The sequence below is a fragment of the Mustela nivalis genome (assembly GCF_964662115.1).
Source record: "Mustela nivalis genome assembly, chromosome: 19".
Classification (NCBI taxonomy): domain Eukaryota; kingdom Metazoa; phylum Chordata; class Mammalia; order Carnivora; family Mustelidae; genus Mustela; species Mustela nivalis.
The window spans coordinates 9,224,062-9,250,054 of record NC_139038.1 but is presented as its reverse complement, the minus strand read 5'-3'; the positions used below and the strand labels follow the sequence as shown (position 1 = coordinate 9,250,054).

General features: G+C 50.6%; 1 protein-coding gene and 1 long non-coding RNA gene across 2 annotated transcripts in view; one reads left to right on the top strand and one right to left on the bottom strand.

Moving 5' to 3' along the window:
• Positions 1-442: 442 nt before the first annotated feature.
• On the top strand, positions 443-6,399 carry LOC309854777. The gene is made up of 4 exons (XR_014306425.1): positions 443-1,313; positions 2,438-2,634; positions 4,372-4,613; positions 4,716-6,399. It is a non-coding gene; the product is annotated as an uncharacterized lncRNA (long non-coding RNA).
• Positions 6,400-12,914: 6,515 nt separating this feature from the next.
• Positions 12,915-25,993, bottom strand: part of YWHAG (tyrosine 3-monooxygenase/tryptophan 5-monooxygenase activation protein gamma) — a 30,946-nt gene continuing 17,867 nt past the window's right edge. Inside the window, exons 2-3 of the mRNA XM_082712607.1 lie at positions 15,688-16,353; positions 12,915-14,730 (exon numbers count right to left, since the gene is read on the bottom strand). Coding sequence (XP_082568733.1) covers positions 15,697-16,353 — 657 coding nt within the window. The 3' untranslated portion in view covers positions 12,915-14,730; positions 15,688-15,696. The remainder of the gene's footprint in view (positions 14,731-15,687; positions 16,354-25,993) is intronic.

Below are 25,993 nucleotides of genomic sequence, written 5' to 3'. Positions count from 1 at the left end.
AGCCCGATGCTGGGCTCCATCCCAGGACCCTGAGACCATGACCTGAAGGCAGAGGCTTTAACCCACTAAGCCACCCAGGCGCCCCTCCAGCTGACTTTCTGAGAGGAGGTTGCCTTGCCAAAGGTTTTATCCCCTGATGCCTGTGCATGTAGGATGAGGCCTGGGCTCTCAGGTCAAGGGCACTCAGCAGAGAGTGAGGGCCATGTGGCCAAGGTTTTGGTGGAAGAGAAGCAAAGACCCTGACAGGGAAGACTAGCCCAGGTAGGGAGGGTTACACCTGCCTGGGTCTTCTGCTTTGCCTTCATCCTACCCACTACCCTCTCACCTGGCCCTAGAAGGGTTTGGGGGAACCTGGGGGAGGGATAGAGCAGGTAGAGGTTTTTTTTTTTTTTTTTAAGATTATTTATTTATTTATTTATTTATTTGACAGATCACAAGTAGGCAGAGAGGCTGAGAGAGAGGAGGAAGCAGGCTCCCCGCTGAGCAGAGAGCCCGATGCGGGGCTCGATCCCAGGACCCTGAGACCATGACCTGAGCCGAAAGCAGAGGCTTTAACCCACTGAGCCACCCAGGCGCCCCCAGGTAGAGGTTTTGAAGTCCAGTCTCAGGTCCCCCAGGAACTTGAGAGATCCCACACCATCCCCACCTACGAAGGTCACAGAGCCTGAAGGTGTGGCAAGACACTGTGACATTATTTTCTAAACCCACAGCCCTACTTTCCCAGGGTCTCTGGGAGCAACAGCACCCTGCAGGGAAGGGCCAGGAGCACGCACACGCACTCACTACCCTCGCCACTGCCCGGCTTCTTAATTCCCACTCCCTGGTGCCGGTACCCTGTTGGGATAGCACAATCTGGAGCAGGCAGGAAGCCAAAGCAGGTCCCAGGCCTCGGAGGCCTTACCGGGCCTGGAGGGAGGCCAGCCAGGGAAGCAGACACATGAACAGCTGGTGGCACGGATCTGGGCCTGTTGGCCAGGGCACTGCCTGGTCTATGCCACCCCACCACCATTCACTGCCCAAGCTGCAGTCTCCTAAATCTGCCATCCTTCTCCCTGCCAACAGACAAGCCACATCTCAGGTGTCTCCTGGACACGTCCACATTCCTGTGGTCACGACTGAATCAGCCTGTCCAGGGCTCACCCTTGCTCTGCACGCCAGCTCCCTTCTGACTGGCAACACGAAGGCCCCGGCCTGCAGGGCTGTGACTGCCTCCTCCTGACCTGTCAGTCTCGTCAGGGAGAGCGAGAGCAAGGCTGCCAGGTCCTCTGCCAGCGCCCTGGAAGTGTGGGAAAGCGGGTGCCAAGCCTGACAAGGTAACCCTTGTATCAACTCCGAGAAGGGGTGGGGTTAGTCCTGCCGAGCACCTGGGCACAGAGAGCCTCGGAGAGGTGAAGAGACTTGCGGGGGGTCGACACCGCTGGTCCCAGAGGGTCGGGGGCACATCAGTGTGGCCACGGGTAGGGGAGGGCAGGTTAGCTCCCACAGCAAGGCTGGAGAGGAAGGGCAGGGATAGGGGTTGAAGTGTTCCCCGTGGCAAGCCTGAAGTGCTGAAAGAGGCTTGGTAGGGCCACAGGAAGAGGACAGGGATGCAGCTGAGTCTGGGGTCCCAGGGCTGCTCAAGGGGGTCAGGCAGCAAATGACCTGGCGGGAGCTGCCAGGCAGGGGCCTCAGACCCGGAGTCCAGGGCCATGGCCTGGGGCAGGTAGGAGTTGGGGCTATTATAGGAGTGAGTCCAAGGACAACAGCTTTGAGGTCTTGGGGGCCGAGGCCATTATTTGGGACACAGCTGGGCACAGGGCAGGTGGGAGGGGAGGAATTCGGTCCCTGCAAAGATAACAGAGCCCAGTTTCCATGGGAAACTAAAGTAGGAGATGGGAACTGTAGCCTGCCTGGGCCACCGCTGGGGCAGAGACAGGAAGGGAGTCAGGCTGGGCCAGCCATATGCCCGGAGCTCCACTCAGATGTGGGCTCCGGGGCAGCGCTTCTGGGCAGAGTGAACAGGGCTGGCTGGCTGAGGTCTGCGGGTCTCCCCTGGGACAGGGTGGCACCCGGGCTGGTCCGCTGGGTCTCCCCTGGGCATGGGGGCACCTGTGAGTCCCTCTGCTGCTGCTGTGGGGCAGGAAGAGATCCAAGCTTCTCCAGGCCTTTCCCTGATTTTCACTGGGTCCTACAGAAAGGCCTCTGATGACCTTCAAGTCTGCAAACTCAAGACGTTGACATTGACTCAGTGAATGCTAGCATTTGGGCCCCTCTGCTCAGCTGAGGGGGGTCTGAGGGCCAATGCTCTGTGCTCCGGGCTGATGACTGAGGCCTCAAGTCCCTGTGGCTCCCGATCACCCCTCACCAGCTGCAGCTTCCCTAAGGATCTGTGCAGTGCACAAGCCATCCTCAGTCCCAGGCCCCTCCCTAGGTCTCTCCTTCTCTTTCTCCCTCCCAGTTGTGAAATCTGCCCTCCCTGTTGGCACTTCCTCTGGGCCCGGCATGCAGCCAGTCCGTCCAAGTCCCTGCTCAAGGGGCCAAATGGAGGAAACAGCTCAGTGACCAGCAACATTATGCCAAGAGCAAAGGGGCGTGACATCCTTCGGGGTCTTAGTGGAATAGGAAAAAGGGATTTCCAGAAGTGACTTTGGACAGGCAAGTGGCAATCACATAGGCGAGGGCTGACAGCCTGGAACAGTCAGGCTGGAGAAGGAGAAGAAGTGGGCTGGTGAGGGTGGTGGGTGGGGCCTGTCTGTGGGGGAGGGGCGCTGAAGGCCACAGAAGTGCAGGTTCAAGCATCCCCTCTTCAGAGACAAGGGTCCAGATCTTACAGGAGAGTGGTAGGAGGAACCAGTCAAGAGGCAGAGGCCAGTGTGTTTCTGAGGTGTAGTGGGCAGGAGGAGGAAAGGGGACCGGGTGTCAGCATGTAGCAGCAGCAGGCTCTGCGGTGTGGGGTCACAGACTGGGATGCGGGGGTGCAGGGGACGGCGGAGGAAAGGGATCTGCTGAGGCCCTGAGCCCTGGACTCTCATGGCTCCCTGCCCAGGGCTTGCTGACCTCCGTCTCTGCCAGGTCGGGCGGACCCCACGCCTCTGCTGCTGGGGAAGTGAATTGTTTCCCAGTAGCATCATCTTCCCTGCTACAGAATCGACCCAGGGTTTGCCAGGCACAGACTGCCCCAAGGAGAGGGTGGGGTGGGAAGCAAAAGCTGCCCGGACAGTGGCTGCAGAGGACCCGAGTGCTGGGTCCAAAGGACGTGGTCTGGGCACCTTTGTGATGGAGGCAGGGGCAACGAAGCAGAGAAAGGAGAGGAGGGTCAGGCAGGACTGGAGCCCTGCCCAGGGACTGGCCAAGGGGTCCAGACACCCCAGACCCCCTGGTCTGCTGGCAGCCACCCAAGCGCTCCCCCGGTAGAGCCTAAGACAGAGCAAGGATCAGGCTAGTGAGGGTCCTATCTGCTTGCTTTACCCTGGATTCCCCCACACCTCCGTCCTTGCACACTCCCCTCCCATGCACACAGCGGGACCCAGGGATTTGGGACAAACCTTGAGCTCTGGGCTTGGCCTCTGGCCCAGACTTGCATAGCAGCCATGAGCTGCCAGCTCAGGACCAAAGTAGGGAGGAAACTGCACAGGCGAGGACAAGCCTAGGTTGGTCTTAGCCACGATCTGGCACTGGGCCTGGCAGCTCTGACCCAGTGAAACGGGGGCTAAGCCCCACCCTCGTGCTGCCCTCCCAGGAACAGGACAGTGGCCCCAGGGAATATGGAAGAAGCCAAGCGTGTGCCCCCCACCCCAAAATATGTAGTCTGGCCACCACTGCACAGAGTGTCCACCGCCACAGTCTGTCCACTCACTGCCAGCACTGAGAAGCAGGGGTTCCATGGTAGGGGGGAGACCCACACACGAGTGGGAACAGTCTCCGTCCCCACCACAATCCTCTTAGCTAAGGGCTCTGGATCCTCCCCACATCTTCCATGAGGCCTATGGACCTCACGGTGTGCGCCTCACTGTCTATCCCAAGGATGGGCCATGTTCTCATGGGCTTCTTAGGAGACAGCTCTGCCCACCACGCCTTGTGGTGGGAGAACTGGCGGCATGAAAAAGTCAGGAATCCCAGGCCTGGTGAAGAAGGAACAGCTCCAGATCAGTAACAGAAGTGCTGGATCGTTCCATGTAGGAGCACGGAGGGCAGAACGGCCGCCCCCACACCCCCCCGGCCGGCCAGCCAGGCCCCTCCATCTCTTCTGAGGGGCAGACTGAGAGCAAGGGAAAGTCAAGTGCCCGGCCAGGGCTCCTGAGAAAAGGTCATGTCTGGGGACCCTGGGGAAAATCCATCAGCCCTGCGAGGGGTCTCGGCAGTGTAATGACCTCCTCTTTCCTTCTAACCTAGCGCACATACCAGCCTGGCACACCGCTCTGTCCATACTACGGTGGCAGTGGTTGAAATCAAGATGTGGCACCAGTGGTCCAGGGGCTGCTTCGGAGGAAGAAAGTCTACCCCCACTCCCTCCCCTAGGCTGAGCAGGGCAGAACCTTCCAGAAAGGCTTGGATTAAAGAACAGACTGAGGTGGCAGAAGCAGCTGTGTTCAGGAAAAAGCACTGGGCTGAGGCCAGCTCTGCCTTTGGTGGAGGTATGGTCTGGGGTCCACCCTGCTCTGGGCTGTTTCCATTTTGGGGTCTGGATGACCTCTGAGGCCCCTCTCCGACCTTGGCTGTGTTGTCACCCTCTGCAGGACAGGAATTAAGGGAGAATCATGAAGTCTGGCAGCTGCCCAGGGTCTCCTAACAATGCCAGGAAGGCCAGAGTCCCATGGGTGTCCGAGGATGTAAGGACCACTCTCTGCAAGGCCAACAAGGGCCTGGCATGGGGAAGGCCTTCGGTCTGGGCCTTGACCCCAGGGCAGGTCTGGGTAACCCTTTCCTTCTCAAATCATTCTGCTGCCCACCTCCCACCTCTGTTGAGAGTGTCTGAAAGTCCCTCCATGATGGCTGCTGAGTCTGTGTGCTCAGGCTGGCAGCACAACGGAGGACCTGTTTAGGTGAATGAATGACCAGAGAGAGGTCACTGACCCTTCACCCCCAAGCCTCCCCTTTCTCAGAGTTCTCCCATTTTCCTTTCTTTTATTTTAAAGATTTTATTTATTTGAGAGAGCGAGGAGGGAGGGCCGAGGGAAAAGGAACCCACGCGGACTCTGCGCTGAGCGCAGAGCCCGATACGGGACTGGATCCCACCACCCGTGAAATTAGGACCTGAACGGAAACCAAGAGTCAGACGCTCAACCTCAACCGACTGAGCCACCCGGGCACCTCAGGGTTCTCCCATTTTCACTGACCCTCCAACCCCCCGCCGTCACTGAACTTTCTCACTTCAGCAAGCTCACCGCCCTCCACTGGTCGAGCCTCCCTCCCCCACTGAAAACCACCCCCACCTCTCTTCTGGGCCCTGAGGGGGGGGGGGTGAGCTCTCCTTTTCTAGTCCCCTCCGTGGGTGGGCCTGCTAAAGATCCTGAAGATTCCTTTCTAGATTGAAAGGCTTGAACCCTGGGAGTGTCCCCAGGGTTGTCCCCACGGTCTAGGGCCCTCCTTGGGGGAGGTTCTGGAGGAGGAGAAAGGAAGCCTAGCCTAGGCCCCACCTGCAAAGGGGATGGAGCTGTGCCAAGGCAGCCCCCCCCCCACTGACCCCTGCAGGACCCCCTGGGGCTGGGTGTCCCCATCTTCCCCTCTCCTCCCCCAGGCCCAGACAGAACAGTAAATGACTGCCCCCTGGTGCCCTCCCAGAGACACTCAGATATCTAACACTGCCTACCCCCAGAACCTTCAGCCATCTCTGCCCAGGTTCTAGGTCTTGCCAGGCCCCAGGCAGAAATGGGGGCAGGAGACCCAGTTTTTGGAAACCACGGACGCCCTCCGCCCCACACCTTCTGTAACTTTGGCCCTGTTCTTTGTTCTGGGGCTCACTCTCTGAGAACCCTCAAGCCTCCCAGAAGATCCCATCTGTGAGTACCCAGCTCACTCCCTCCGCCGCCACCACCCCTGCCCCTGGCCTGAAGCCAGAGCCCCCCCTGCTCTGGCCCCCGCTGCATAGGTGTTCACCGCTGTTTCTGTTACTGGTCACAACTGGCATGTACTGGGCACCTGCTAGCTGCCAATCACTCCTCAGTGTCTGAAACCCTCCCAGCAACCCCATGCCACTGAGAGGCAGCAGAGGCTTGTGGTTATGCTTTCTGCCAGTGGTCAAAACTGCGGGGGGTTCAAATCCTCATCCCCTCATCGGGTGGGGGGCGCCTGGGTGGCTCAGCGGGTTGAGCCTCTGCCTTTGGCTCAGGTCATGATCGCAGGGTGCTGGGATCGAGCCCCAAATCCTGCTCCAACGCCCCCCCCCACCTCTGCCTACTTGTGATCTGTCAAATAAATAAAATCTAGTCCTCATTGGGTCGCTTACTAACTGTGGGACCTCGGGCAAGTTACTAAGTCTTGGTTTTTTTCCTCTGCAAAGTGAAGCTGATTGGATTCCTAATACAAGGGAAGTCTGAACCAGAGCCGAAACCACACGCCAAACACCGGGTCCACGCCAGGCATTTTTATGAGGTCGACCGCATTATCCCCACTTGACAGATCGGGAAACTGGGAGAGGCTGAAAGGCCACGAACTTGAGAGGTCACACCACACCACGGGGACGCGGCAGGGCGCGAGTTCAGACCCTGCCACACAGACAGCCCTTTCATTTGGAACACGACAGACGTGGCTGAGGGTCGGAAATGTCACCTCCGTAAGCAGGAGCTGACCTGCCCGTCTCCCCTCGCCCACCCTACCTCCCAACCCCCCAACGCCCAGACCCCAGGGCCTCAGGGTGTCCTAGTTCTGTGTGGGGAGCTACTTAGGGCAGAAATTGGGGCGCACGCGCTCCCTACCATTCCTGCCGTCTGATTCTGGGGCCGGCCCTGGGCTGCCACCGCCCGTTCCAAGCTGGGACCAAGTTGGGAGCGGTGAGGGGGGACAGAGGGCCTTTGGGGGGGTGGGGGTGAAACCAGCCCTCCCTCCCTCAGGAGGACGGGGCCGTGAGGCAGGCGACGCCTGGAATGCCAGGAAGAGGCCGGGGCGGCTTCAGCGCTTCCCGACGCCAGCTTACGGGGCCATGGGGCCTCCGTGTGACAGACCCAAGTCGCCTCCCTCCCTGAGCCCCTTCGACTGCTGTTAGGGTGGAGGCTGCACTGAGCCCCGGCTTCCTCCTCTGCAGCCCCCACCCCCACCCCCAGGCTGGCGCTCGCAGGGGAGGGCGCACGGGAAGCCCGCTCAGGGTGGTTGCGGTTCCGCCGGCTGTTCGGAAACGGAGGGGCAGGCACTGGTTCGGAGGGAAAGCGGGCGCCCAGAGATGTGGCCAACCGCCTGCACGGCGTGATAACACTGCCAGCGCCCGGACCAGGATCCTCAGGGGAACAACTGCGCCCGAGGAGAGCGGAGGCGGGCTGAGGCAGGGCGGAAAGGGAGGACCAAGCCCCGCGGTGGGCGTGAATCGGGCCTGCGCGCCTGCGCAGGCAGATCCCGGCCCAGGGCTAGCAACAGGCCGACCATTGGAAGAGCGGGACAGGCTGGCCTGTGATTGATTGGTTCTCGCCACTGTCCAAGATTGGAAGGCGGGCCGTGTCCCGCCCAGCTCCCATCCGGGTGCCTGGCCCGTCCTGGAACCTTCGCGACCCCGGCTTGTGAGGGCCGCGCGTTCCTCAGGGCGCGGCCTTGTCCGTAGTCCCGTGGCGGGAGCGTGGGGGCGAGCACCTGCGGGGTGCGCGCGCCCGCGTAGGGCCGGGCGGCTCGCTCATGTGCCTGCGCCGAACCGAGGCGGGCAGGGCCCAGGTGTTTGGGATGGGTAGTGACCCGAGAGAAGCCCGTGCACGGGTGTCCCACGTGTGCTGGCACCGAGGCTGCCCAGAGGCTGGCAGGAAGCAGAACCTGGAGGAAACGCTGGAGGAAACGCGGGGCGGGGGGAGGGGCAGTGCCTAGGCGGGGCCGTGCCCAGGTGGATGGAGGACCCCCCCCCCTTACTCCCAACTCCAGCGCCCAGCAAACTGGCTGGTACCCCCGGTAATGGTACAGGAGTGGCCTGACCAGTCGTCGCTGGTGCATTTGGGGGAGGAGGGCGAGTCGTGAGGGATGGACAAAGGCGTTTGGGGTTCTGCTGTCCAGGTTCATTTTGGCCCTGTCACCACTAGGCAAAGGAACCTAAGTCCTACCTAATAGACTGCGGGGACCAATTATTACTGCCCCTTTCGCTCAGAAGACTGATGCAGCAGCTGCTTGATTTTGGACAGAATTTGGGGAGATCACGTGGAAAGGGACTCGCCTAAAAATGTGTGCAATCGTCATCCATAAACTGCTTATCCTTTATACCGGTTACCTAGCCATTATTCCCGAAATCTGTCTTGTCTATTTCTAAGCCAGTCTCCTCATTTAGGGCAAGAGAATAGGTTTCACTCCTAGTCTGCCCACTACGCAATCCTCTGCAACTTAGAATTCATCTTCGAGGGCCCACAATGCTCCCCCAAAGATAGGTTTTTAAAACTGAGGTTGGGGCTCCTGGGTGGCTCGGTGGTTAAGCCTCTGCCATCGATCGGCTCAGGTCATGATCCCAGGGTCCTAGGATCGAGCCCCATATAGGGCTCCCTGCTTGATGGGAGCCTGCTTCTCCCTCTCCTGCTCTCCCTACTTCTGTTCCCTCTCACTGTGTCTCCCTCTCTCAAATAAATAAGTAAAATCTTAAAACAAAACTGAGCAGGTTCCTAATGGAGAAGGCAAAAACATCTGTAAACCATAATGACATTATACCTCCCTATCTGGGGAGGCAAGGACTTTCAGAAGGCTTTGATAACAAACTCAACAGAACCCAAAATGAATTTTCCACCAGGCTTTAAGGAACCCACCAGCCATCGAAACCCCATTCCTAAAATCTAGCTTCAGGCTAAGTGAAAAAGAAGAAGGGTTTGATTACTCTTTTGGTCCCTAAGAGTTAAGTAGGGGAAACGTCCGTCACTGTAGGAAGCAGCAGCTAACACCAAGATTGTGTTAAAACAACTTGAGGGGTGCCTGGGTGGCTCTGTGGGTTAAGCCTCTGCCTTCAGCCCAGGTTATGATCTCAGGGTCCTGGGATTGAGCCCCGCATCTGGCTCTCTGCTCTGCGGGGAGCCTGCTTCCCCCTCTCTCTGCCTACCTCTCTGCCAAATAAATCTTTAAAAATTTTTTTTTTTTGAAATCAAGTGATGACAGGGAACCTAACACTTCATCCATGGGGGTGGGGGGGTGCAGGAGAGATTTGTAAGGAGGCAAAACATCCTAGGTAAGAAGACTCAGAAAACCTATGGTTCCCATGGGTGGCAGGCACTCCCTCTAGCCTGTCCTTCAGCTTAGTCCTCATGGGCTCATGTAACAGGCCCTGGTGCTTACTACTCCTTAAGATCACCTGGTTCCCGGTACACACCAGCAGACTCCCTTTCAATTCAAACTCAACTCCACATACACCACTGAAAAGACTGGATGGAAGGGGAGAGTGAGTCTCACCCAAGACAAAACAAAGATGGAAATTAAGTAACACAGGAGGAAAACAACTGGAAAACCCAGAATGTGGAACATTCTCTAAGACCACCTCTTGCAGCTGTTGGTAGAGTGGGCACTCCTGATCCCGGAGTTGTAAATTCGAGTCCCACATTGGGTGTAGAGATTACCTAAAAATAAACTCTTTAAAAAAGTTTTAAAAAGGGCATGTCTTACAGATGCCTGGTTTCTTGAAAAAGTCATTATTTGGTTATCACTGAATCATTCTTTTCAGCTGTTCTGTTTGAAGTTTCTCAAAATAGACTGTTGGGGGTGAAATGCCCCCCACCCACCACCACCTCACTATGCTTTAAACAGGGTTAAATCTAATTCGAGAAGTACTTTTTCCCAGGATCACCCAATTTCAATTAACCATGTTTAGACTCACAAGGCAAAACCTTTTATGGACCAAAGGTCACTTATTGCTCAAAAGCAGCAGAAATCCACCTCAAAGCCAGTCTAGTCTGCTCTCTCCAACTGAGCCAGAGAAAGAACAGAGAAGAGTTGTTACCTTTGAGAAGGGAAGGTGGGCGGCTAGGAACAGGTATGGGAGAATGAATTACCCACAACCAGGGGTCGCCCCACTACTGGCCAGATGGCAAATACTTCTAAGTTCCGTGGGGGAAGATACTGTCCCTTTGCTCTTTCTTTCCCTTCGCAACCCTTTCAAAGTGTGGAAAACATTCTTAGCTTGAAGGCAGTACAAAAACCTGTTTTAGACTGTACTTCCGTATTTCTAATTCGTCTGCACTACCTACTGAAATATAAACCAAAAACATCCTTTCACGGTCCCCAAATTCCTGACTTTCCTCTCCACCAGGGGGATCAACTGAATGCCATCTTACAGTAGTACTTATATTGGGCAATCTTAACCCATTTGTCTTGGTACATGTGGAGAAAGCATGAACATGAGATACCAAAAAAGCTGACCTGGTACTAACGACTCTCGGCCCAACCCCTACCAACCACGGGTATCTGGTTAATTAGAGCTCCTGGCCATTCGGAGTCAACCGTTTATCCTTATTCGTATCAGAACTGGAAAATTCAAACCAGCAGGCTACTTGGCAAGCTGGTGGACCACATTTCAATGTTCTGATTAGGCTGGGTTACCACTTAATGTCACTCCTCGAACCAGAGAAGCGTTACCCAACTAGTTTTCAGCAGGTTTTTCCTCCACGCTTGCTTTGACAACTGTACACCCCAGAGGCGGTAGCTGCCATTCTTAGCTACTTAGATCAGCCCGTGGGAGTCAACAGGCAGTCTCAGCTGACCAGCAGAGAGGCCAATGCATGTGGTCATTACACATAAATAGAGTGGAGGGAAACTACTGGCATCAAACAGCAACTGATTTGCTACACGGAAAGCCCTCACCACTGAACCTCAGTGGACAGCCCTTCCACCCCACCCTCACATTCTTGGAATGGGGAATTCTGCTCCTGTACTCTGCTCTGCTCCCCCGTCACCCACCGTTTAACTGCTTCCCGCTACCAGTTTGCTTTATGTTCTGGAGTACGCTAAGGAGACCCACAATCACCGGTACTATACATGGGGCACTGTGCAGTTTCTGAATTAGAACTTGAACTCTTTGGGGCCACCCGTGTCCGACTACTTATCGTTGTGTTGTCAGGGTTTTTTTTTCTTTCCAAATAGTTCAGCTCAAAAAACATAATGGATGGAGGGCAAATGCGGGTACACCGAGTCCAGCTAACCTCTAGCAGGAGATCAGAAGTACTGTAAAACAATGCTCCTCTTTCCTTTTTGGGGAGGGGCAGAGGGAGAGAGAATTGTAAGCAGGCTCCACGCCCACTGTGGAGCCCGATGCGGGGCTCACAGCCCTGAGCCAAAATCCAGAATTGGGACGTTTAACATACTGAGCCACCCAGGCACCCCAAAACGGTTACTTATCGCAACATGTAATGGGTTTCTATTATTTTTAAACAAATGGGTATTTTTAATTTCTGGTTTTTGATACACCCCACCCTCCCCCGTAGGCAAAAGCTCTTAAAGAGTTTGTAAAGGGGTCCTGTAAAGTTTAAGAACCACTGCGTGAAGGGGAACTATTCCAACTGGATAGAAACGCACCAACAGAGCATTTTGTCCTAAGACAAATTTAAGTGTACGTGGAAGTATTCTGGGCAATTTCTGATCTTCTGTCAATTTCCAGACACTCATAAAAAACGGGAAGATAAGGTGGAAACAAGAGTGTTAACGGCAGCGAACTTCCAGAAGCCACCCTTCTTCCTGCTGAGCTTTGCTGAGCCAGTGATGGGACCGCCCTGGTGTTGCCCACCTGTGTACTGTCCCGTTGGGAAGATGTCGTCTGATCATCTCTCTACCCTCAATAACTCCCACACTGAATGAGCTGTCACCGCGTGCTGAATGGTGGCTGCCACTCAGTTTCTTAGTCTCCTGGCTGAAGAGAAGCAGCCTGTAGGGAAGGCTCAGGAAGGCCCAGGACTAGGGCTCTGACATCTTAGGAATTGAGGCACATCCACCACTTCTCTATCCGCAGCTGTGCCCGTGGTGGCACTCGGGGTGGTTGTGAGCAACAAAGGAGCCAACACAGGTGAAATCATCCAGTACTCGGCAAAAACTTGGTTTGCACAAATCATTATTCCTACAATGTGAATTCTGATTACCCCAAAATTAAAAAGCCACCCTCTTTCAAATACCCCCACCCCTTTGCTGGAGCACACCCAAGGTGACAGAAGAAAGCCTTCACCTTGGCGTTTTTCCTCCCTATAGATAAATATCCCTCCCCACAATGATCGAGGCAGAACACCCCCACACCCAGGGACGTGATTCATGCGGTGGGCGCACTCTGACAGCTGCCACCAGCAACAGCAACGCTCCTGAGAGCTCAGGCCTCACCAACTGAGGCTGCCAACCACCTCGGAGGCACTAGACCCAAGACCATTTATTTATGAACATTTTCAACGCAGAGCACCACCTCAGCTAAGACTTAATGAGATCTCCAACAATACCAGGCGCCTCCCTGGGAGACTGAACCAGGCACATGACCCGGTTTCCATTTAGACCTACACCCCAAAGCTCAGAAGTTTCAGAATTTGCCCAAGACTGACAGGAGTCATAACTCAAACTCAGGTCTGTGCTTCTCACAGATCACACCCCTGGATAGGCCTTTTGAGATCTACCTGCACGTGCTCATTCTGCAGGAGAAACACTGGCCCAGAAGGTGCAATGATTTTTCAAGGTCAGCAAACCCGGGTCTGACCCCCCCAATTCTAGGTACTTTCCAAGACAGGGATGTCCCCTGCCCCCAGTCCCACCAACCCTCGGGAAGCAAAGGGCAATTAAAGTCATTTAAATAAAACTAAGTGGCACTGACATCAGATCTGTAAGTTTATTTGCTCAATGTACGACAGCTACATACTGACTCACATTCAGGATATTCCATCACTGAGGAAAACTGCTAAGAATGGTCCGTGTGTGAAATAATTCCTTAGAGAAACACGGAGTTGGAAAAATCATCACTGATTAGACCTTAAAAATAGTTCACTGCATAACATGACAAAAAGCACAAAGGCTCGTTCAGAGAACATAGTCATTGTTCTCCTACACTGTAATTAATAGTTATAATTTCACCATGACAAACACCAGACATTAAGATTAAGCTAACACTGGTGTTTCTTTTGCTCCCCCCCCCTTAAAAACAAAATATATAACTGCATGTCACTATAGCAACATCCAAAACAGATCAATTTGTTACGATCACTATTTGGTAGAGCAAACTGTACCCCCAAAGGAAAAATTAAATTAAAAAAACTTTAAAAAATTTGAAGACTTAATTTTTTTTTTGTCATAGGAATACATAACACCTACAGTATAAGTTAATAAATTTCAAGCTACTGTATAGAAATACAACACTAGCATGCACAATATTGTATCAATAGAGTAATGGAGGAGTAATCATTTCACTGGAGAGACAGTATCAGAGGCAAGTGCATTTCTTTAAAAATAAAGAAAAGAAAAGAAACCATTCAAGCTGCTTAAATATCAAGTCTCCGTTCCCTCTTCATTTTTAGCCCTCAGGTATAACTGTTATCTTGCATTATTCTAAAAAGCAGCCAGAGCCAAAGCTGAAATTTAAAAGAAAAAATAGGTTTTGTAATTCCAGTAAATCATTTCCAAAGGCTACAAGGAAGGACAAAACACTGCTCACTGGACATGAAGATAAGTTAAGGAAAGCCCCACCTACCCCTCCCCCCCAACCCCCCATCATTTCCCATCCATGGCATTGACTTTAGGGCCCCGGTGATGGCACAAAAGCTGTACAGCTCTCTTCTAGTTCTGCTAGGGTTCAGTTAACTGGGACTTTTGCTCTAGCGTATGGAGGGAACCTTCTAAGGAAAGTCACGCTGGGTAGACTGTGCCATGCTACAGGGCATCACTGTTCTCGTCCTCACGGTCACCTGGATCCTGTCCCACATACTCATTTCCCAACTCTTAAGTCCGATTTTGGTAAACTGCAAAAAGCAATGGTCAGTGTTTCCTCAATTATTCCTCATACCTCTCCTTGACTAAACCGCAGCAACAAACAAAGCGAGTCTGGCGTTACTACCTCCGTATCTCGGGAGTTCACACTGCTTCTGGTCTTGTAAAGAAAGGCTGAACACACACTCAACAGGTCACGTTTTTCAGACAGATTTTTCCAAAATAAGAATGAAGGACCTAAGGCTAAACTGAGAACAAATTTGTGGAAACAGCAACGTAGTTTCCTTCGATTCCAGAGCATGTGTCAACTGTACAAGAGAGAAAGGACTCTCTCGCTTTGATGCTTTCATTAAAAAGAAAAAAAAATGTAGAAAAAGTCTTGGTCAAATAGGAGTGATTTATTATCTGATAATGCCTTTAGTTCGTTTTCCTACAGCAACTGCTTAGGGAAGGAGTGTTTTCGGGGAGGAAAAACGGACATGGTTACGAGGCTCCCGAAATCGGACAGCGTGCTTATGAACAGAAGAGCTCTTCCCTTCCTTTTGGGTTTTTCTACCAGTAAGCTTCTAGCACCTGAATTTCCACACACTGCACCACAACCTTCCTCAAGATGACTGCCCAGCTTCTCCAGCTCAACGGCGTCTCCACCGTCCCGAGAGCCACCAGCAAAAGGTCCAGCGGGAACACTCCAGAGTGATGGCAGCGTGATCCCTGAGGAAGGAGCATGGCAGCTTAAAAATCAGGAGTTCTCTGAAAATATCAACACAATCAATGACATACATACCTGAATTTTCTCTATTTTTGTGGTGTTTAAACGTTTCTATTAAAGTGATTCATCATTTTTGCAGTGGATTTGAGTTAAGAGGAAGAAGGGTACAAATCCCACAGCCACCAGCCAAGCACCTAATAACCAAAACCTAAAAGGAGCTGCGATTCCCCTCAGGCAAGCCTTGTGGCCTGGGAGACAGCGAACAGCAAAACCCAACCTGGATAAGGCTGACTACGGATGTAAAGCCAAAGTAAACTAGCAAAGGAAAATACACAATCAATGGCTTGATGTTACGTATGGCTGTCATGTAGAAATACTGTAAACTGCAATTTAGTGTTAATACTGTCAGCTAATCCGAGACTCGGGAAACTGGCCAGGCCTAAACCATAAGGATAAACACGCCTTATGTTCCAAGTCTGTCCGTTCGGGATTTACACTAGTCCATGGCTGGTCGAGTACACCCTGAAAAGAAACGCACAGCTAGAACAGATGAGACAAGAGTACCCAAAACGTAAGACAAGAGCGTATGTACATACAAATCCTTACTGGAACCACAGAACTCACTGAATGAGGGCCAATCCCGTTTCAGTTTTCTTTTCGTCTTAAAACCCTATTCTCTAGCAATAAGTTAGATTAAAGACAGACAGCTCCGCCTGCATTCCATCTACAGAACAGTCCAGACGCCAGTGTGAGGCTGCTATTCCAATACGAGCACAGCTAGCCTGACTTTCCACTAGTGGTATTTTGGCAAAAATGTCAAAGAGGCGATCAAAGACAGGACAGGTCGTGGGCTTCTCCCTAGGAAGGTCATCCCTCCCTTTCCCTCCCCCACCCGACCCCCAGCTCATGGGAAAAAATAAAGACTGCAGTAGTAGCATCAGCGGGCGCTGCCAGTCCACCTGGGGGCCTTAATTGTTGCCTTCGCCGCCGTCGTCGTCTTGCTGATCGCTTGTCCAGAGCGTGAGGTTGTCGCGGAGGAGCTGCATGATGAGAGTGGAGTCCTTGTAGGAGTCCTCGTTCAGAGTGTCGAGCTCGGCGATGGCGTCATCAAAGGCGGTCTTGGCCAAGTGGCAGGCTTGCTCCGGGGCATTCTGGATCTCGTAGTAGAAAACGGAGTAGTTAAGAGCCAGGCCTAATCTAATGGGGTGAGTGGGCTGCATGTGCTCCTTGCTGATCTCGTGCGCTTCGCTATAGGCCTTCTCAGAGGACTCCACGACGGTCGCCCTCTTCTCTCCGGTGGCGACTTCGGCCAGGTAGCGGTAATAGTCCCCTTTCATCTTCAGGTAAAACACTTTGCTCTCGTACTGGGTCTCGCTGCAATTCTTGATCAGGTAGTTATCCAGCAGGCTCAGCACATCCTGACATACCGCCTCCAGCTCCTTCTCGATCTTCTCACGGTAAGCACGGACCATCTCTATCTTCTTCTCGTTGCCATCGGCGGAGGTCTTCTGCTCAATGCTGCTGATGACCCTCCAGGAAGAACGGCGTGCCCCGACTACATTCTTGTAGGCCACGGACAGGAGGTTTCTCTCTTCGTTGGACAGTGGCTCGTTCAGCTCTGTCACCTAAGAGAAAGAGAGAATGAAGAGTAGTTAGCGTCCAGAGGATGTCCCTTGGGTTGATCTCATCTTTACGCGACTAAACACTAACAGATTCTCCAGGTGACTCAAGCGATGGACAGGAAGAACGGCGAGACCGTGCAGGTGCGCACAGGGGGACAGAGGCAGAGCGAACGACAAAGAAGGCAAACACTGCAGCCGCAGCAGTGGTGCCCGAACCCGTTTCCTCCCTAGAAAAGCTGTTTCATTGGAGATCTATCAGGTTGCGCTCTCGGACAACAAACCAGATTTTGATCTCAATCGGATACGGTTAGTAATTCTCTCCTGGAATGCTGCATACATGCCAATCCTGGGGATTTGAAGCACAGATGGCTATTACGTACCTCAACAGTTTTTTAGGCAATCAGATGGACACTTTCCTTCTAACCATGTCCTGTCTGCTCAGTTCCATCCCTTTTCAGTGAGAATATTCTGAAGTCAAGTTCAAGGTGCCTTTTGGGAAACGAGGCGGCTTTTCTGCTCTTGGGTTAAGAGCGTATGAACTACACATCCCAGGAAGGGAAGTCACATGGGGGCACGGGACTGAGTCTGAACACAGAAATGTCAGCAACTACGAGGACACACTTGTCGCATGCTGTACGCTATGAGCCATACAAAAGAGAGGAGAGGCAAGCAAGGTACTTCTAAGCTGGAGGGGCCAAGAGAAATTAATGCTTCTTTCAATATGGGCACTTCTAAGTTCCGATCTTTATCACCCCAACAATTAATCACCCAGAGGAAACTAGAGCAACGACACGCCAATGCTCTGCATTTTTACATTTCCAAACAACTGCCTGTAACAAAAAAATTAAACTGAGTCCATCACACCGCATTCCCTTATGTCCCCTCATGCCTGTCGTATCAGAGCCATATACCACGGTCTACGACGTAAAACAGAAACTTTTTACAAGGAGGACAGAGCTCTCTCGTTTTTTATTCCTAATAGGACAAGAGATTTTTGTCTGGCTGTTGTGTCTACACTGGGGTACTACGTCAGTGGCTAAGCCACAACACCAAGAATCCCAGGCCATTCGCTATTTCAGAAAGACTAGATACTTCTCTCGCCTGTCCTCTCCTACCTGTGGATCCAGTCACAGCATTGTTAAGTGCAACAAAAACGTCATACTTCTGCCCTTTGTTCTGCTCCCCCGGCCCGGGGGGACTTATACAAGTGTCAAGAACCAAGTTAACAGCTAATCTTCACGTCCTCTATGATTCTTCCCCATCTTTCCTTCCACACCGTTAAGACTGGCCACTCTCTTGAACCCTCACTGATCTGGGTGTGCACCAACCGCAGCATCTACATTACATTTGTATTAATTACAGGTGTTGGAGGGGGGCAGGCGGGGAGACAGAATCCAAAATGAAATACCAAAATTATTTTGGGGGCACTGGGATACCAAGAGACTTCTCTACATGTGAATCATTCACATTTAGTATGTATGGCACTTTCATAAACCTAGAGGTACGGAAGGTTATGCTTAGTGCAACTGGTTGTGTAAATTAAATATTATTTCTCAAGAGATAATTAAATCAGAACACAAACCACATCATACTTATTAGTTTACTGCAAGCGAGTTATCCTTTTTTTTTTTTTTTAAGATTTTATTTATTTATTTGGCAGAGAGAGAGAGAGATCACAAGTAGGTGGAGAGGCAGGCAGAGAGGAGGAAGCAGGCTTCCCGCTGAGCAGAGAGTCCTACATGGGGATGGAACCCAGGACCCTGAGACCATGACTGGAGCCAAAGGCAGAGGCCTAACCCCCTGAGCCACCCAGACGCGCCAGCAATTCATTCTTTGAAAGAATTAATCAAGTTTGCTAATTCCCAAAATATCTAGCAAATGATATATACTCAAATATTTTTTTAAGAGATTTTATTTAGGGGTGCCTGGGTGGCTCAGTGGGTTAAAGCCTCTGCCTTCGGCTCAGGTCATGATTCCAGGGTCCTGGGATCGAGCCCCGCATCGGGCTTTCTGCTCAGCGGGGAGCCTGCTTCCTCCTCTCTCTCTGCCTACTTGTGATCTCTGTCTGTCAAATGAATAAATAAAATCTTTAAAAAAAAAGAGAGAGAGATTTTATTTATTTGAGAGAGAGAACAAAAGTTCACAATTGGGGGGAGGGGCAGAGGGCAAAGCAGCTGCCACACTGAGCAGGACCCTGGGATAATGACCTGAGCCAAAGGCAAGACACTTAACCCACTGAGCCACTGCCTTCGGCTCCAGTCATGACCCCAGGGTCCTGGGATTGAGCCCCACTTCGGGCTCTCTGCTCAGTGGGGAAGCCTGCTTCCCCACCCCCAGCCCAGCACCTGCCTACTTGTGATCTCTGTCAAATAAATAAAATCTTAAAAAAAAAAAAAAAATTCTCATACCGATTAGCAGCTTCTCTTATGTTACCCTTTTACTATGCATTTTTGATTCTCCCATTATACTGAAGAACAAGACCTCTACCAGACATGGCTCTCTTGTGACAGTAGAGTTGGGAAGACAAGGTTTCTGTACTACTTGACTTGAGAGCAGAAGGAAACCAGGAGAGTGCTTTCTGTTCTATGACCCCCAACCCCATTCCCCTGTGGAGACACCACTTCTCTGGAATAAAGCAGCTCATACCGTCTTACATTCAATTCTTTTTTTTTCCCTCCCACATCCAATTCTTTACACATTATAGAGAGCTTTGGAGACCCTCTGCTCAACCCACAGATCACTCTTTTTTTTTTTGGAAGATTTTTATTTATTTATTTGACAAACAGAGATCTCAAGTAGGCAGAGAGGCAGGCAGAGAGAGAGAGAGGGAAGCAGGCTCCCTGCTGAACAGAGAGCCCGATGCAGGGCTCGATCCCAGGACCCTGAGACCATGACCCCAGCCGAAGGCAGGGGCTTAACCCACTGAGCCACCCAGGCACCCCACAGATCACTCTGTCACTCCTGCTGATTTCTGATGTGTATTCAGCTAACCCGGAACACCCGTTTTCCCAGTCCCACCAATCCCACCGTACTAAGTGACCTTGAGGACAAACATTTCATCTCTAGGCCTCGATTTTCCTCTCTGTAAAACTTAGATTTCTGCCTTTTCCATAAAGTTAGTGTAAAGAGTGCATTAGCTAAACGATAAAGTGCTCTTGACCTAGTAAAGTGACAGAGACATGAGCAATTACTTTGGAGAATACCTTGGATAATTTTCCATCTTAATTCTCAGCATAAGCAGCCTCTAAACTTCTTACATAACCATCTGCCAGCTTATATCCCTGTATCAAGTATCTCGTCTCCGTTTCATCCTGTTTTCTAAGTTGAAATTTCCTTAGCTTACATCACTTCCTTTCCATAAACTTTAGTGTCATATAGCCTGAAAACACTCCCCCGACTGGCTTTCAAACAAGCTGAGGCCTTTGTAAGCCTCAGGCACATACCACAGGACTCCGGCCGCCCGCCACTATTGCAACCGGATCACGGTCTCCAATGCAAAGAGAAGCCAGAACGCCTAAGGCCATTGAGTTCTAGCCTTTCCCCTAAATCATGCTGTCCTTATTTCCAGAGCCAGCGACTATTTAAAGCTCACATGACCTCACCAGTACCCTATACTGCTGGGTCTCCTCCTGCTGCAAATGAAGTTAGGGCTGCAGAGCCCAAAGGCAGCACCTTGTGTGCTTCTATAAAGTCTGCACAACTGCCTGAGACCAGGAGAAACGTGGAGATTAGGAAGTGGCAGTGTCACCTTTAGATCTAGTAAACTCAACCACATTTGGAACATACTCAGATGTTCTCTGCCACTGAAAAACTAAGTTAGAGGGAAAAACCTTTAACTCTTAAAGTCCGCTCAAAGTTTCTTGGGCGCCTGGGTGGCTCAGTGGGTTAAAGCCTCTGCCTTGGCTCTGGTCATGATCCCAGAGTCCTGGGATCGAGCCCCACGTAGGGTTCTCTGCTCAGCAGGGAGCCTGCTTCCTCCTTTCTCTCTGCCTGACTCTCTGCCTACTTTTGATCTGTGTCTGTCAAATAAATAAATAAAATCTTTTCTTTAAAAAAAAAAAAAAAAAAAAAAAGTCCGCTCAGTTTCTCTAAAAACCTTAAATCTGAATTTCAAAAAAAAATCTTTAAGATCTAAAGAACTTGTGTGACAATGAATCTGTGATTTTTACATTGAAATAGAGATCCTGGGCGTCTGGGTGGCTCAACGGGTTGAAGCCTCTGCCTTTGGCTCAGGTCATGATCCCAGGGTCCCGGGATCGAGTTCTGCCCGGGGCTCTCTGCTCAGGGGGAAGCCTGCTTCCCTCTCTCTGTCTACTTGTGATCTCTGTCAAATAAATAAAATCTTTTTTTTTTTTTTCAAAGATTTATTTATTTATTTGACAGCTAGAAATCACAAGTAGGCAGAGAGGCAGGCAGAGAGAGGGGGTGGGGGAAGCAGGCTCACGCTGAGCAGAGAGCCCGATATGGGGCTCGATCCCAGGACTCTGGGACCATGACCTGAGCTGAAGGCAGAGGCTTTAACCCACTGAGCCACCCAGGCACCCCGCAAATAAATAAAATCTTAAAAAAAAAAAAAAAAAAGAGAGAGAGAGACCCCAACCACACTAGTTTTAAAAGTTAAAAGATGGGGTGTCTGTGAGGTTCAGGTCATGATCTCCCCAAGAGCTGAGATGGAACCCCAGATCAGGCTTGCAGCTCCGTGGGGAATCTGCCTCGCTTGTGCTCTTCTCTTTCAAATGAATAACATTTTTAAATATAGTCAAAAAATAACTTTTTAAAAGGAAAAAACTTATGTTCATAGTGTCCAAGAAAAGACTTAACCAAGACAGAATGAGAATTCAATGTGGGAAGATGAGAGATACGTATCATCTGGGAAGGGAGGTAATTATTTTTCCAAATAGTCACTGAATTATTTCTAAGAACGCAACACTTGTAAATATGTTCCCTAAAATACACTGTCACCGCTGTTGTAAAATGTAGAAAGTCTGTATCCTCTGGCATGTCACATATTCAGCTTAAAAACAAAATTAAGGTTTCTCTCTTCTGGAGGCCTAGGATACTACCCAAAGTTCAGATTTCTTTTAGTGAGTTAAAAATAAACAGATGAGTAAAAAGACCCCAAAAGTCTGTTATTCTCAGAAAGAGTCAGACAGTTTACAATCTGGAACTCCCCAAATCCCCTGCTAAGGAATCAGATACTAATTAGCACCAACTGTTCTCCCCTAAGAGTTGATGCAGAGACTTCAACGGAAAATTAGCAACCCCCTAAGAAACTTGGAAAGCTGTTTAGATGACTTTCTGACCCCAACATTTAGAGCACCCAGTCTTCTACGATTTCCTCAACTTATCAAGAAACGTAAATGGTAGTAAATGCAACTTCATTACATTTAATCTTCTTAAATAAGAAAAAACTTGCATCGGGCTTAGTTTATTTAAAACCTATTTCTACCTTGCAAAAGCTTTTGCAGAAGCTACAAAATAAGGAGCGCCTGAGTGGCTCAGCTGGTTAAGCCTCTACCTTTGGCTCAGGTCCTGGGACCCAGCTCGGCTTTGGGCTCCCTACTCAGAGGTGAGCCTGCTTCCCCCTCTCCCTCTACCCCACACCACCCCCAGCCCCATGCACACTCTCTCTGCTCTACTAAATAAAAAAAATCTTTAGGAGTTAGAGTGGTGAACATAAGACACACTGATTTAAGAAAGCTGAAAGTCTCTACAAACAATTGGGTTCACATCCAAAAAATAAGATAGGGGGCGCCTGGTGACTCAGTTGGTTAAGTGGCTGCCTTCAGCTCAGGTCATGATCCTGGGGGTCCTGGGTTAGAGCCCTACATCGGGCTCCCTGCTTAACGGAGAGCCTGCTTCTTCCTCTTCCTCTGCCTACTTGTGCTCTCTCTGTCAAATAAATAAATTAAAATATTTAATTAAAAAATAAGATAAAAGGGATTTTTAGGGTGGTGAAACTATTTCGTGTGATACTCTGATGTTGGATACATGTCATTACACACTGGTCAAAATCCACAGAATGTATACCACAAGTGAACCCTAAAGTAAAAACCATGGACGGGCTGATAATGATGTGTCACTGTAGGTCTCAGGCCACTCACTGTAACAAACCACCGAGATGCTGATAGCGGGCGATCCTGTGCATGGGGAGGAGGCCCGTGGGCAGAGTGTACGGGAACTCTGTGCTTTCCATTCAATTTCACTGTGAACCTGAAACTACTCTTAAAAGGGGGGGGGGGGGCTAGCAGACACTAGGTAGAACATTTGGCCCCATCTTGCATTCTTTTGTGCCCCTAAGTTTGGAGTATTTGGAGTACTAATCACCCAGAGGTGCTAAGAGGACATGAAAAAGATAAATGCAGTGATTGCTGTATACGAACAAAAACAGAGAAAGTACGATGACAAGGTGCAGGACGGGCACCAGTGTCCATGTTATGGACACAAGTACCTATACACTGTGCAGAGGACTAAACCACTGGAAACAAATGTGACACTTTCGTGTCTGAATATACAGGTAATCATGTATTCTAGAAAGGACTACTAAGTAACTATAGAAATTTTCAATCATCTGAAGCTATGTCTTGCCTGAGTAAAATACCTTAAACTTGAATGATGGTCTGTGCAGAAGAATTAACACAACAGGCTTGAGAATGCTAACTTTAGAAAGGTCTGCTTGCAAAGTGGACCCTTGGCTGGCATCTGGAAACTTGAATTTTGGAAGGCTTCCCACCATTCCCAGATAAGAATGGCTCCCTGCCCCTCAACTGTTTGCGTAAACAATGTGGTTTATGGTAAACACCTGTTTTCCTTCCAGGAGTCTTGAATACTGGGATGTGCTGGGCAGACAGTACCTCTGTGACCAGCCCCAGCAGAACCCTCGGGCACTAAATCTCTTATGACCCTCCCTGGCCGGCACCATTTCACACACACAGCCGCCTGCACCTGGTTTATTGCTATCTTTTTTCCTTTGCTGGTTTAGCTCTGTATCCTTTCACTGTAATAAATCACAGCTCTAAGTACAACTACACGCTTAGTCCTACCACATCACTGACTATGGCTTGAGGTCGAGGAGGTTGAGTCTTGAGGACCCCCAAAACATTCATTCTCAAAAAGTTGATATAATGTGTGCCGTAAGGTCCGATGACAAGAAAAATTACAGAACAGCCACTCAGGAGATAACTCATCAGGCATCTGTTGAGAATCTAGCACTGGTCATACACCACCACTCTCTGAGGACTGAAAACGTAGTGAGATAGCCTTCAAGGTGCTGCTCCTTGAGAAGGAAACACAAACTTACTCACTTTATTCTCAGGGTCTCAGGGTAGCACTCTGTCTGCAAAGTTTAGAGGAAATTTTAACTAGAAAATGACACCACTGGGCACCTGGGTGGCTCAGTGGGTTAAAGCCTCTGCCTTCGGCTCAGGTCATGATCCCAGGGTCCTGGGATCGAGACCCACATTGGGCTCCCTGCTCAGCGGGGAGCCTGCTTCTTCCTCTCTCTCTGCCTGCCTCTCTGCCTACCTGTGATCTCTGTCAAATAAATAAATAAAATATTAAAAAAAAAAGAAGAAGAAGAAGAAGAAAGAAAAGAAAATGACACCATGAGGGGCACCCGGTGGCTCATCTGTCTTCAGCTCAGGCTGTGGTCCCAGGGTCCCAGAAATGAGGCCCACCATGGGGCTTCCTGCTCAGCAGGGAGAATGCTTCTCCCTCTCCCCCCTGGCTTGTGCGCTCTCTCAATCTATCTTTTTTAAAAAAAGATTTTATTTATTCATTGCTAAAGAGAGCGAGTACAAGCAGGGGAGCAGCAGGCAGAGTGAGAGGGAGAAGCAGGCTCCCTGCCAGAGAGCCTGATGCGAACTCAATCCCAGGACCCTGGGATCACAATCGAGCTGAAGACAACCTCTTAATGAACTGAGCCAACCAGGCATCCCTCAAATAAATAACATCTTTAAAAACAGAAAGGACAACATTAGATCCTGGGACAGAGCCCCATGTTGGGCTCCCTGTTCAGTGGGGAGTCCGCTTCTGCCCCCCCAACCCCTCTCCCCACTTCCCAGCTTGTGCTCTCCACTCACTCATGCTCGCTCGCTCTGTCAAATAAGTAAAATATTTTTTTAAAAAAAGCCACCACCACCCAGCAGCAACCAACCTAGATAAAAACTGTGCAGAAGGGAAACATTTCAGGAAGAAGAGCATCCTAGGAGTCCTGTAACTTCATATTCAACAGGGCCAAGTTCAAGGTCTCACATGACAGATGAGCTGGCAAAACACCCAGGCTCTCTGGATAGTCACGAAGCCCTGTATTTGTTCCACAACTTCTCTACGAGGTGGACATCACACTTACTCAGCGGCGGGATGCAGACAAACGAAAGGCGATTTCCCCCCAGTCACACCACGAACGCACTGCAGAGATGGGACACAAACGCGGGCCCTCCAGCTTCCAAGCCTCCAGCTTCCAAGCCTGCGTTCTTTCTCCCATCCTGTGTCTGAGAGTATAACCGTAACCAACACAGGGAAAGGGCTAACTTCTCTAATACACAGGCCTCCAAAAAGAGTTCTGGACCAACTGGTAATAGAAAAAGGAGTAAAAGGAATAGGCAGTTAAAGAACAGGGAAACCCAGCGGAGCACCCAGTCCCATCCACTCTGAATGCTCGCTCGTCTCCCGTCAGACCGGCAATGACTCGCTGTGAAGGTGATGCCGTGCACCAACAGCACGCTCATCCGCGGTGCGAAACTCTTAACTCGTACACCCTTTATGCAGGGCAATCTAGAAAGGACTAACAACATTACACATATTCAACAACCTTCTGACTCTGCAATCCCCACCCTTCCCCCGTTTTTTAAAGGAAGCTCTAAACCCAACGCGGGGCTTGAACTCACAATCCTAAGATCAAGAGTCACACACTGCTCAGACTGAGCCAGTCAGGCACCCCTTTGCAATTTCCTTTCTAGAAACTGATTAACAATATTACTGCTAACAGGGAAAGCCTGCAACCACCTAAATGGTCTTTAATAAGAAACTCACTGGTCGGGGGGCCTGGGTGGCTCAGTGGGTTAAGCCTCTGCCTTCAGCTCAGGTCATGATCTCAGGGTCCTGGGATCGAGCCCCATTTCAGGATCTCTGCTCAGCAGGGAGCCTGCTTTTCTCTCTCTCTCTCTCTCTCCCCCTGCTTGTGATCTCTGTTAAATAAATAAATAAAATCCTAAAAAAAAAAAAAAAGAAAAGGAAAGAAAGAAACTCATTAGGGGTGCCTGGGTGGTTAAGCATCTGCCTTCAGCTCAGGTCCTGATGTGAGGGTCCTGGGAATGAGCCCCACATTGGGCTCCAGGCTGAGCTTCTCCCTCTCCTGCTCCCCCTGCTTGTGTGCTCTCTCTGTCAAATAAATAAATTTTTTTTTAATCATATAAAAAAAAGTAATTAAGATTACGCCACATCCATACTGTAGAATTCTTAGATAGCCATTCAAAAAGTATGTGTCTTCTCAGTATTTCTAGAAAGGTCTGAAAACAGAGTGGCTGGGAAGCAGTCAAGATTGAGAAGACTGTTTTTGACCTGTTACAGTACCAATTCAAACAAACCCACTCCATAATTTACCCTGATAATTTTATCTACAATTTAAAGTTTAAAGCCAATT